At 43.4% G+C, this 13,631-nt stretch overlaps 1 protein-coding gene across 1 annotated transcript in view; it reads left to right on the top strand.

The window, feature by feature from the left end:
• The first annotated feature begins 519 nt into the window (after positions 1 to 519).
• LOC140484565 (fatty acid-binding protein, intestinal-like) overlaps positions 520 to 13,631 on the top strand; it is a 36,806-nt gene continuing 23,694 nt past the window's right edge. The window contains exons 1-3 of the mRNA XM_072582944.1: positions 520 to 625; positions 7,051 to 7,151; positions 10,744 to 10,916. Coding sequence (XP_072439045.1) covers positions 7,085 to 7,151; positions 10,744 to 10,916 — 240 coding nt within the window. The 5' untranslated portion in view covers positions 520 to 625; positions 7,051 to 7,084. The remainder of the gene's footprint in view (positions 626 to 7,050; positions 7,152 to 10,743; positions 10,917 to 13,631) is intronic.

Genomic DNA, 13,631 nt, shown 5'->3' with positions numbered 1-13,631 from the left:
CTTCAGATGCTGGAGATCAGAGCTGAAAATGTGTTGCTGGAAAAGCACAGCAGGTCAGGCAGCATCCAAGGAGCAGGAGAATCGACGTTTCGGGCATTAGCCCTTCTTCAGTGACATTGTTGGGAATGGGAGACAGGTAGCAGAAGTTTTACACTGAAGTCAAACAACAACCACAATACATCATACTGATTGCAGCCATTCCCTCTTGTCATGGAGAGCTGGGCTTTGCTGCATATTGTCAATGTTTCTGCTATCAGTGGGGGATCTGGCAAAGTCTGGGTTAATGAAATCAGTTAATCTCAACTTTTCATTTCTTACTTCAACATGCTGGTGAATAGTTTTGGGCAGGGATTGATGGATTCAAGTCTCGACAGCTCCACCTCTTAACAAAGCCCTCTCATACCTTTCATACAACAGATATTGTTTCATTGAAAGGAACAAGCCAGAACTGGTGGAGCTACCTTTTCTGATTTAGTCATCACATTTGCACATTGTAAATGCCCAAAGGCACAAGGGAGCCATGGATAAATCGAGTCAGATGTGACAATTTGCATACAGAGATCAGATGTGCCAGAAGATTCACATCATCTCATAGCTCCCTGCAGAAGAAACAGCAGCAACTGAGGTGAGTGCTCTCTGTTTTAGAATTAATTCTCGCTCAGATGTTCGGTCCTCAAGCGTTGTCCATCTTTAGAAAAAGGTCATGTTTCATTGGGATCAATCCAGCCTGTAAGAGCCATTTGCCAGTCATACCAGGCAGACAAAGCAAAGCTCTCATTGTTCGTAAGATTGCAGTTGGTTTTCTGAAATACTAGCCGACTGGTCTTGTGGAAAGCGTTGAGCATGAAGTTCTCAAAAGGTAACAAGAGAAGTATTCAATCGGTACCTCTATTTTCCAGATTATAGCCAGTAACTCCAGACAGTTGAGCAATGTGATTAGCTGCAGCTGTACATCTTAAACAGAACAGCCAAGGTTGATAATGGGCAGTTAAAGAACATGCCACATTTCTGCAACCTGAGCAATTGTCCCTGCAGAATTCCTTTATCACGAACTCACACAGTTGTAGTACATTGGAGAAGGAGGTCACTCAGTCCATTCTGTCCCAGCTCTGAAGTGAGCACTATGATTAAGTGCTCACTCCAGAGTCTTTTACCCGGTCTTTTGTTCCTATTCAATAATTATTCAATGCTTTCTTCACTGCCTCAAATGACTTGGCTTTTACCACGGAAGTGCATTCCAGAACCAAACAATTCATGCGAGAAGGGATTTTCTCACATTACCGTTGCCACATTTTTCCAAATTCAGTGGTGACCTACTCCGAGGCTCCTCTTTTTTGGTTGATGCTTTTGGTGCCAATATTCCCCTTCCCACTGAGATGGTATGGCTGACCTAATTCCCTCACAACTTGGTATGGGACAGCTCAGGGGCTGAGCACAATGAGGATTCAAACCAAGGAAATCAGAGCTCTGGCACACAAGCGCACACACACACATACACACACACACACACACACACACAGACATGCACACACATGCACACGCACACACACATACACGCATACACACACACACACATAGACACACACACACAGACATGCACACACATGCACACACACACACAGACACACATACACACACACAGACACGCATACACACACACACAGACACACATGCACACACATGCACACGCACACACACAGACACACACAGACAGACATGCACACACATGCACATGCACACACACACACACATACACACAGACACAGACACACAGACATACACACACATGCACACGCACACACACAGACACGCATACACACACACACAGACACACATGCACACACATGCACACGCACACACACAGACACACATACACACAGACACACACACACAGACATACATGCACATGCACACGCACACACACATACACGCATATACACACATACACGCATATACACACACACACGCATATAGACACACACACAGACATGCACACACATGCACACGCACACACACACATACACACACACACAGACATGCACACACATGCACACGCACACACACACATACACACACACACACACATAGACACACACACAGACATTCACACACATGCACACGCACACACACAGACACGCACACACACAGACACACACACACAGACATGCACACACACGCACACACACATAGACAGACACGCATACACACACACACGCACACAGACACGCACACACACAGACACACACACACACACACAGACGTGCACACACAGACACACACACATGTAGACACACACAGACACGTGCACACACACACAATGTAGCCACGATTGTGTAATAAATTGTAAGTTTATTAGATATTGCTTCACAGGCAATACTTTGCTGATATTGGTCCAAGCTACCCAGACGCATTTTAAAAAGACTTCAATCTTTCACCAAGTCCTGAGGCATTTTGATTGTACTGAGTACCATGCTCTGATCACGAATAGTATTTACCAGAAAAAGACACTCTGTTCTATTGAGCAGAGAGAATCCAGTCAATTGACTCAAATCCTCACTTGGCAACATTGATATAATTCAGTCAGGCGTTTCCGCTTAGTCATTGCGATTTACAGATGCAGTAGAAAGCCCTGCCCTGTCCGACAGTTGATGTGAATTAAACGAATGAATGAATGAATGAATGAATGAATGAATTAAACTCAAGTATTATATTTTGTCATTCTGCATTGAATATAATTTCCTGTGTCACAATGAGGTCAAAACAGAAAGCACACTCAATATTAAAAGCAGTGAAGTCTACACTTGGCTAGTTAATGCACTGTTTTAAATGAATTGCTGAATAAGCCTTGAGATCAGAATTAGTTTTGCTAGGATAATTTAATTTCAGAGAGGGGATAAATAGAAAATAAAATTTAACTTTCTGGAAGAAAACTATCCTTGAGGTATGGAATAGCTTCTAAATCACACACTAAATCAGAAGCTGGACAAGTACACTTCAGTAAACAATTGAGAGGACTGTAGATGATGTTACTGCTCGCCAAGAGAGGACTGGGCCAGGTTTTTTTTTGCGATAGATATGTCACAGCCAGGAATTTTCATTCCAGAGTAGGAAAGTATGTTTGAACCTCAGTCTCATTCAAAAGGTGAAAGAGGTTTAACTGCGAAAGGTCAAGGAACAGCTGCTAGAAGATTTTACAGGATTCCATAAATCCAAGGCAAAGCCTAGAACAGGACTTAAACTTCCTGAATTGGAACAAGAAACTTATTTCATGCTATCAATGAGGTGGAAAGCTGCCACTAGCTATACCAGAGGAAATGTTTATCATTGTTACCTGTATTGAAGAGAGTTCAAATTGCAAATGACAACAGCTTTGAGGCAAAATGCGAGTCAAGAGGAAGCAAGAGAACAGTTTATCCCACTTGAAACAACTGAAGTATCTGCAACTTAATTAGTTCAAATTGTAACAAAGCATAGTGAGCAAAGAGTCATGACAAATTAAATCACACATTGGATACGAGGTGACTCCAAAGAGATGAGATCAAGCGGTTCTGATCCCGGGCCAGACAGGCAGCTTGTTATAAATCTGGCGAGGGGCCAGTAACATTTCCTTCCAGCAGAGAAAGTGTGAAATCCAGTGAACTTGCTAAGAGAATAAAGGTCCCATGGTTTTGAACAAAGAATAATAAGCTTCACTATATAACATTACAATAATAATACAATCTATAGACCACATACAACTCTTACTCTAACATGTCAGGCAGCATCCAAGGAACAGGAGAATCAACGTTTCGGGCATAAGCCCGTCTTCAGGAATGAGGAAAGTGTGTCCAGCAGGCTAAGATAAAAGATAGGGAGGAGGGACTTGAGGGAGGGGCGTTGGAAATGCGATAGGTGGAAGGAGGTCCACCTATTGCATTTCCAACGCCCCTCCCCCAACTCACCTTGACCTCCTTCCACCTATCGCATTTCCAAAGCCCCTCCCCCAACTCACCTTGACCTCCTTCCACCTATCACATTTCCAACGCCCCTCCCCCAAGTCCCTCCTCCCTACCTTTTATCTTAGCCTGCTGGACACACTTTCCTCATTCCTGAAGAAGGGCTTATGCCCGAAACGTCGATTCTCCTGCTCCTCGGATGCTGCCTGACCTGCTGCGCTTTTCCAGCAACACATTTTCAGCTCTGATCTCCAGCATCTGCAGTCGTCACTTTCTCCTCATACTCTAACACCCAGAGTTAGCATATGGTAATGTTGGTAATAGAGAAACTTGCAGCAATTATTGAAAGTGTGTCCTCTTAATTTATCATGACTCTGTTCACTGTGTGTGTTGCAATTTGAACCAATTCAGTTGTAGATGCTTCCATTGTTTTGAGTGGGATAAACTGTTCAGGCACTTCACTTGATGGAAGAGCTTTGAAAGCTTATGACTTCAAATAAACCTGTTGGACTATAACCTGGTGGTGGGTGACTCCTGAATTTAATTTGATTAGATGCACTACAGCAACTCACTCGGATACCTTCAACAGCACCATCCAAACCCATGACAACTACCACCTAAAAGGCCAAGGGTAGCAGACACTTGGGAAGACTAGCACCATTCAAGCCACTCACCATCTTCGCTTGGAAATGTATCACAATTTCTTCATTGTTGCCAGGTCAAAATCTTGGAACAACTTCCTTAATGGAATTGTAAGTGCACTGCAATTGTTCAAGAAGGCAGCTCACCACTACCTTCTCCAGGGTAACTAACCATGGACCACAAATTCTGACCCACCTTCAACAAGCAAATAGAAAACCCAAGTTTGAGCTTTGATTTTCACATCCCTCAAAGGCCTCCAGGATTCCTTAGTAAGAGCATCATCGAATCTTTACAGTGTGGAAGCAGGCCATTTAGCCCATCAAGTCTACACGGACCCTCTGAAGAGCATCCCTCCCAGATTCACCCTGTACCTTATCCCTGTAACCCTGCATTGACCATGACTAACACACCTAGTCTGCACATCCCAGGACACTTGGGCAAATTACCGTGGCCAATCCATCTTAACCTTTGGATTGTGGGAGGAAACTAGAGCACCTGGAGGAAACTCATACAGATATGGGGAGAATGTACAAACTCTACTTTCAAGAGTGGAATCAAACCCAGGACCTGGTGTAGTCAGGCAGCAGTGCTAAGCGTTATGCTGCCCCTAGAATATTTTCATCCTATGATATCATTTTAGAAATGTTCAAATATAAAAGGTGTTTAAAGCTCACTTGTAACTTTAAAGTTTTATTGATTGAGACAGCTTGAAGAGTAACTGGGTGATATTTTTCAGTGAGTTGCTGTAGTGCATCTAATCAAATTAAATTCAGGAGTCACCCACTACCAGGTTATAGTCCAACAGGTTTATTTGAAGTCATAAGCTTTCAAAGTACTGCTCTTCCATCAAGTGAAGTGCCTGAACAGTTTATCCCACTGAACTAACTGAACATTGTGAGACCAAAGTCTTGTCCTGAAGTACATCAGTAGAATCAGTGATTTAAATGATATAAAAGCCATCATTATCGTCAATGAGAATAAATGAAATCGCATTGTGACATCCAGTGGACATTACAATTGGCTGAGAATTAAAATCCAATTAAAACTCCAAGGAGTGAGTTAACGACATCAAAGGAAGCCATTTTGTGTCAGGCTACAAACTGGATCCGATATCTTAAATGTCACAATGTGCCTGACTGAACCCGACCTGGGAAGAGATTCTCTAACGCTGTGTCTTTTTCCAACCAGGGATGGAGGCTTAAGTATGAAGAGACATTGAAAAGGTTAAAATGGTTCTCCTTGGAACAGTGAGAAGCTTGAAGGGTGGGGTAGTAGAGGGTTCAAAATAATGAGAGTTTCTGATCAGTTAGTGATAGAAATCTCTTCCCTCAGTTGAATGGATCAATAGCCAGTGGATTTAAAACTATTGAGTTCCAGAGGAGAGATGAGGTGAATTGTTTTTTCGATCTGTGACTTGTTAGAACTTCGAAATATGATGGAAACTGATTCCACAAATGATTTTGAAAGGGAATTGCATACAAACTTGATGATAAGGAACTTACTAAATAGAGTCATAGAGATGTACAGCAGGTAAACAGACCCTTCAGTCCAACTCGTCCATGCCAACCAGATATTCCAACCCAATCTAGTCCCACCTGCCAGCACCTGGCCCATATCCCTCTAAACCCTTCCTATTCATATACCCATCCAAATACCTCTTAAATGTTGCAATTATACCAGCCTCTATCACTTCCTCCAAAAGCTCATTCCGTACACATACCACCCTCTGCATGAAAATGTTGCCCCTTAGGTCTCTTTTATATCTTTCCCCTCTCACCCTAAACCTATGCCCTCTAGTTCTAGATTCCCCCACCTCAGGAAAAAGACTTGGTCTATTTATCCTATCCATGTCCCTCATTATTTGTAAACTTCTATAAGGTCACCCCTCAGCCTCCAACGCTCCAGGGAAAACAGTCCCAGCCTGTTCAGCCTCTCCCTATAGCTCAAATCCTCCAACCCTGGCAACATTCTTGTAAATCTTTTCTGAACCCTTTCAAGTTTCACAACATCTTTCCAATAGGAAGGAGACCAGAATTGCATGCAATATTCCAATACTGGCCTAACCAATATCCCGTACAGCCACAACATGACCTCCCAACTCCTGTACTCAATACTCTGATCAATAAAAGAAAGCATACCAATCGTCTTCTTCACTATCCTATCTACCTGCAACTCCACTTTCAAGGAGCTATGAACCTGCACTCTAAGGTGTCTTTGTTCAGCAACACTCTCGAGGACTTTACCATTAAGTGTATAAGTCCTGCTAAGATTTGCTTTCCCAAAATGCAGCACCTGACATTTACCAAATGATGAACAAGAGGCAGTGATCAGGGATGAAGTGCAATTGCTCTTTCAAAGAACCAGTAGAGGCAAGACCGACTGAATGGCTATCTTCAGTGCTGTAAAATTTTGAAACTCTATCTCTACCTGAACTTTATCATAAACACATCTCATCTGTAACTTCTTTCACCAGGTCACTAGTAGGAAGTAACACAAACGATTTAGCAATGGCTTTCGATGGAGTTTGGCAAGTGTCTGAAAATCATAACTTTGAAGCATTCCTCATTGTCTTGGGTAAGTCAGCCATTGTTGAGCTTAAAGAAGTGTTCAATTAAATGCTAATGAGTTAATGTTAACCCAAGGTTAATTTGTGGGGAGTTACAGATCTTCCCCACCTTGATTCGGAGCTGCACAGCATCTCGCACACTGCAGTCTTACTGGCTGCCTGTTCGATAATGTACTCAATCATTCCCCCGCTTCCCCACTCCATCCACGCTCCCTAATCAATGGTGCCTCCAATGAGTTTCACATATCACAACCAGAAGCATCTCTCTGTCTTCTCTGGATTAAGAAGCACTCATTACCCAGCGATCAATGAATCAAAACCATGCATGTTCTCATGGTGGTATATCAATGATGCCGCAATGATGTCACTGGATGAGTAGTGCAAAGGTCTAGCTTAATGATTTAGGGGCATGGTTCAACTCCCACCATGACAGCTGGGGGAGTTTCAGAAGATGTGTGAGGAATAGGCTAAATAATTATAGGCTCGTCAGTCTGACCTAGGTGCTCGGCAAATTCCTGGAACTGATACTGAGAGAGAAGATTAACTGTTACTTGGAGATGCACAATTTAATCAGGGATAGTCAGCATGGTTTTGTTCTGGGAAGATCATGTCTGGCTAACTCAGTTGAATTTTCTGAGGAAGTAGCGAGCAGGATTGATGAGGGTGCTGCAGTGGACGCTGCCTCCATGGATTTTAGTAAGACCTTTGTCAAGGTCCAACATAGCAGACAGGTCAAAAAAGTCAAAGCCTGTGGGTTTCAAAGGGAATATGGTGAGTTGGCTCAGTGACAGGAAACAAAGGGCGATGATTGACAAATATTCTTCGAAATGGGCAGCAGTTTCCAATAGGAGTCAATAGGGCTTGATGTTGGATCTCTTGCTGTTTGGGGTATGTATTAATGAGTTAAACTTTATTGTGGACAGCATGACTAGGAAATTGCAGAGATTACAAAAATTAGCTGTGTTGTTGATGGCGAAGAGCATGGCTGTAGACAATAGGATGACGTAAATGGTTTGGTTGAGTGGGTAGAGGAGTGGCAAATGTAATTCAATCCCAAGAAGTGTGAGGTATTCCCTTGGGCAGGGCAATCAAAGCAAGGGAATATACAATAAATTAAATGGGAGGTTATTAAAAGGTATAGACAATATGAGAAGCTTTGGAGTGAATGTCCACAGATTTGAGATGGTGACACACCAAGTAGAGAAAGTGTTAATTATGATATACGGGATGTCTTTCTTCATCAAATGAGGTATTGAACACAAAAACAGGGATGTAATGCTAGAAGTGTGCAGACACTGATCAGGCCAAGGGAGGCATAGTGACTCATTGCCTAGCAGTGCTGCTTCACAGTATCAGGAACCTGGATTTGACTCCAACCTGGGGCAACTGTCTATGTGAAGTTGCACATTCTCCTCATGTCTGCATCCCCCATAGTGTCAAGATGGATTAGCACGTGTGGAGAAATGCGAGGTTACAGGGATAGGGTAGGGGTTTGGGCCTGAGTGGAAGGCTCTTTTGAGGGATTTGATGGGCCAAATGGCCTGCTTCCACACTTGAAGGGCTTCTATGATTCTATGACCAGCTGCAGTCTGTGTACAGTTCTGGTGACCACATTAAGGAAACGGTGTAATTGTTCTGGAGGGAGCACAAAGAAAATTTACAACAGTGTTGTCAAGGCTTGGAAAATGCAGGTTTTTGGAAGGTGGACTGGCTAGGGTTGTTTTTCTTTCAACAGAAGAGGCTGAGGGGTCTCTTCATTGAGATGTAAAAATTAGGGACACAAAGTGATGAGGGGCTAAGATAGAGCAAACAGGGATGAGCAAAAAGATTTCTTTTTCCTCATAGAGAGGTCAGTCACTGTGGGTAGAGATTTAAGATGATTAGAAGAATGATGAGAGGGCACATGTGGACAAAGGCTTCACTCAGAGGGTGGTGGGTGGCTGGAATTCATTGGCCTGTTTAGTAGTTGCAGCATACTTGGTGGAAGATATCCCCACGTGTAATGGTGCCATCCGTGTCGATACTCTGACTCACCTTGCAGTGGCTGCTGTGGCAGGGTTGCATAGTGTTGTTGTCCTGAAGGCAGGGCAATTTGCTACGAATCATGATCTGTTTAAGGTTTGGTGGTTGATTCAAGGCGAAACGTGGGAGCAAAGGGAACGTCCTAGGGAGGTGCTCATCCTCATCATTAATGTACTGCAGGCAGCAAAGAACATGGCGTAATCATTCTGCTCCCAGGAAGTACCGGACAACAAAGGGTACCCCGTCTGTTGCAGCCTGTGTGTCTCCTGAGGAGGTTATAACGGTTTCTCATTGTGGCACTTTGCAGCCTGCAACACCTTATCGATGAGGATGAGCACCTTGCCAAGATCTTCCGCACGCTTCCACCTCTCACCGACACACGCATCCTCCCACACATACCCCATCACACTCACTTTAACCAAGCGCCCCACGCGCACACACACACACACACAGTCACCTGCACTCACACCCACAAGCACACTCAATCTGTCGCTCCTACATGCGCACACATGTAACTTAATGGGTGAATTTGCTTATGCAGATTTACATTTTATTTTGCTCAAAAACTGCATAACTCCACATGAATCTAGAAAGCTAGACAGAGGATTTGTCAGTCTGACATAGCATTGGGACACAGACAAGACTTCACACCTAATGTTTGAAAAGCTGAGCAACTTTGAGAGTGTAACTTGAAAGAATTTCTGGGGTTTATATATCAAAGAACAGAAACCAGTATAGCCCATTATAAAAGATGAAAGTTTTAAATCTAAGATTGTTACTGTATCACATCTCCATGACACTGGACTCCTTTGGCTATAAATTCTGTGAGCATGATCTTAACCTCCACAACCACCTGATGAAGGAGCACCAAAACCTAGTGCTTCCAAATAAACCTGGTGTGTGTTTTTTAATTTTCTTTTTAATTGCTCCACCGTTGGTGGCCATTCCTTCAGTTGCCCAGGCTCCACATTCTGAAACTCCAGAAATGCTCCTTCGATTAGCTCTTGGACCAAGCATTTGATCATCTGTTTTGGAATCATCTGATGATGACTGCTGTAATTTTAATGTTGCATAACAAGAGGCTAGCATGTTTTAAAATGTCAACGCTGCTGTATAGCGGCCTGAAAGGGTTAATATTTGCATGTGATAAGCATGACCCACTGTGATAATGTCATGGGGACTTGGTCAGAATAAAGAAAGAGCTGGCAGGGGACGTATCTGTGGTTAGTATGTTCCTCACAGTCTGTAATATTGCAGGTCATAATCATGAACCATGCTGCAGTACTGCAATTAACTCCACATTGTTCATTTAACAAGTTAGACCAGCGAGGTGCTACCCACCCGCATATTGAACCACTTTGGGCTTGAAGGAAACCACACACAACAAAAGGTGCTACACAATGCAAGTTGTTCTTGTATTCTTATTTCTTGGTTTACTAACTGATGAGAACAGACACTGCAATCACATTGCAGAGGTGAGGTTTGTATCATTGCAGACGAAACATCATGGGCCCGTCAGGTTGTGGGTTAGGCTGCCTCTTGTGAATAACAATCTTCCTCCTGGTTTTGTGTGAACAGGTATACCTGCAAATCAGAGAAAGTTGGCAATGGATGATAACCTGGAAATGGAGATAAAGCAGCAAGGAAACAAATTCACAGTAGTGGAGAAAAGTTGCTTTGGCACCAAGTCTTCAGAATGGTCTTTGGATGAAGAATTTGAAAATACTCTTGCTAATGGGAGTCAGGTGAAGGTATTACAAGAATAATGCATTTCTCACTTCTCTGACTCAGAACCATAGAAATGACACAGCACAGGAGGCCATTCAACTCATCAAGCCTGAACCAGCTGAATAAACTGGAATCCAACTTTCTAGAACCTGGTCTGTAGCCTTGCAGGTTCCAGCAGTTCAGGGCCAGATCGAGGTTCCTTTGAAATGAGTTGGAGATTTCCATCTCGAGCAGCAAGCTTGAGGGTGGCACGGTGGCACAAAGGTTAGCACTGCTGCCTCACAGTGCCAGAGACCTGGGTTCAATTCCCGCCTCAGGTGACTGACTGTGTGGAGTTTACACATTCTCCCCATGGGTGTGCTCCTTCCACAGTCCAAAGATGTGCAGGTCAGGTGACTTGGCCATGCTAAATTGCCCGTAGTGTTAAATGTGTGGGTGGCGGGTCGGTGTGGACATGTTGGGCCAAAGGGCCTGTTTCCACACTGTAAGCAATCTAATCTAAAAATCAAACCAGATGCCCACAGATAGCCACTTACTCTCTCCCCGCCTCAAAAGGTTAAAATAATTTTCTTCCACCAATCAGCGTAAAACTGTGTTCCCTGGACATTGACCTGTCCACCAGAGAAACTGCTCTTCCCTACCCACTCTATCCAAGCTCCTGATTATTTTGTGCAGCTCAACTAAATAGCTCCTCTGTTCTCAGGAAAATGATCCCAGCTTGTCCAATCTTACTCAATAACTACAGCCTTCTTGAAATACCCTATATACACTGTCTCGAGCAATTATTTATTTCCTTTATTGTTGTGACCAGAACTGTGCAGCAAACTCCAGCAGTGACCTAACCAGTATCTGCGAGAGTTCCAGCATTGCATCCCTGCAATACCTCGGCCAATAAAAAACAGCATTACATACGCCTTCTTTACCAATTTGTCTATCTGTCCAGCTACCTTTAGGGACCAGTGGACTGACACTCCAATGTCTCTAATTTCCCCTAACCCTCTTAATATCCTTCCAATTTACTGTATTCTGAGGAAGCATTACTGGACCCGAAATGTTAACTCTGATTTCTCATCACAGATGCTGCCACATCTGCTAAGCTTTTCCAGTAACTTCTGTCTTTTGTTTCTGTATACTCCCTTGCTTTATTTGCCCTTCCAAAATAAATTTACACCACACTTCTCCAGTTTGAATATAATTTATTGCGTTTCCACCCACTCAACCAAATGACTGATATCATTCCGTGTTTGACAGCCATTCTCTTCACTATCAACTTTTCAGCTACATTTCTCAAATTGTATCTCCGACATTCAGTCTGAAGCATTGATATATATCACAAACAGCAAGGAACCCAATACTGACCTGTGGAGCACCATTTTTCCATTCACAAAAACATCCATTGGCTAATTCCTTTTATTTGCTGTCACTAAGTCAATTTTGGATCCAACTCACTAATGTTCTCCTGTATCCCACTGGCCTTTCATTTTTCTAACCAGTCTGCCATGCGGAACCTTATGAAATACTGAAATCCGTGCAGTCAACATCCACTGCACTACCCTCATTGAACCTCCTTGTTATTGCCTCATAGCAGCATGACGGCTCGGTGGTTAGCGTCAGGGACTTGGGTTCGATTCTAGCCTCGGGTGACTGTCTGTTTGGAGTTTGCACATACTCCCCGTGTCTGCCATGGGTTTCCTTCCACAGTCCAAAAGTGGGCACATGAGGTGGATTGACCATGCTAAATTGTCCATAGTGTCCAGGGATGTGTGAATTCGGTGGACTAGCTGTGGGAAATGCAGGATTGCAGGGATAGAACAGGGAGATGGGAGTCTGGGTGAGATGCTGTTTAGAGAGTTGATGTTGACTTGTTGGGCCAAATGGCCTTTTTCCACAGTGTAGGGACGCTATAGAGGAGCTAAATTAGATTGGTAAGACACGGCTTTCCCTGAACAAAACCTCACTATCACCAATTAATCTGTGCATCTCCAAGTAATAGTTATCTTATCTTATAGCATTGAATGTATCCAACAACGAGATCAGACGGATGGCTCTATAGTTATTTGGCCTCTCCCTTTATGAATAATGGTACAACATTTGCAGACCTCCAATCCCCTGGTACCTGGAGCTAGTGGGGATTGGAAAACTATCCTCCGGGCATCCTGTATGCCCTCTTTTAACAGCCAAAGATACAATTCAACTGTCCCTGTTGATTTATCCATTTTAAGGTGGTCAGTCCCTTCAGTACTTTCCTTCTCATTATGTTTATTTTATCTAATATTTTACATTCGTCCTCTTTAATTTGAATGTCTGCATCATCCCTGTCCTTTGTGAGAACAAAAAGAAAATATTCATTTGGAATCCTCACTCCATCTTCTGCAACCATGTACCTGTTACAGTGTACACCCCTGATAAGACCACCCCTTTCTTCAGTCATCAAACCTTTTTGGATTTTCCTTAACTTTACTCACCAATATTTTCTCATAGCTGAAAATGTGTTGCTGGAAAAGCGCAGCAGGTCAGGCAGCATCCAAGGAACAGGAGAATCGACGTTTCGGGTATCAGCCCTTCTTCAGGAAGAAGGGCTGATGCCCGAAACGTCGATTCTCCTGCTCCTTGGATGCTGCCTGACCTGCTGCGCTTTTCCAGCAACACATTTTCAGCTCTGATCTCCAGCATCTGCAGTCCTCACTTTCTCCTCGAATATTTTCTCATGTCCTGTCTTTGCTTTCTCACTCCTCTAC

This window comes from Chiloscyllium punctatum, chromosome 13, assembly GCF_047496795.1.
Source record: "Chiloscyllium punctatum isolate Juve2018m chromosome 13, sChiPun1.3, whole genome shotgun sequence".
Taxonomy (NCBI): domain Eukaryota; kingdom Metazoa; phylum Chordata; class Chondrichthyes; order Orectolobiformes; family Hemiscylliidae; genus Chiloscyllium; species Chiloscyllium punctatum.
The sequence above is the reverse complement of the archived record's forward strand: the minus strand, read 5'-3'. Positions and strand labels throughout refer to the sequence as shown.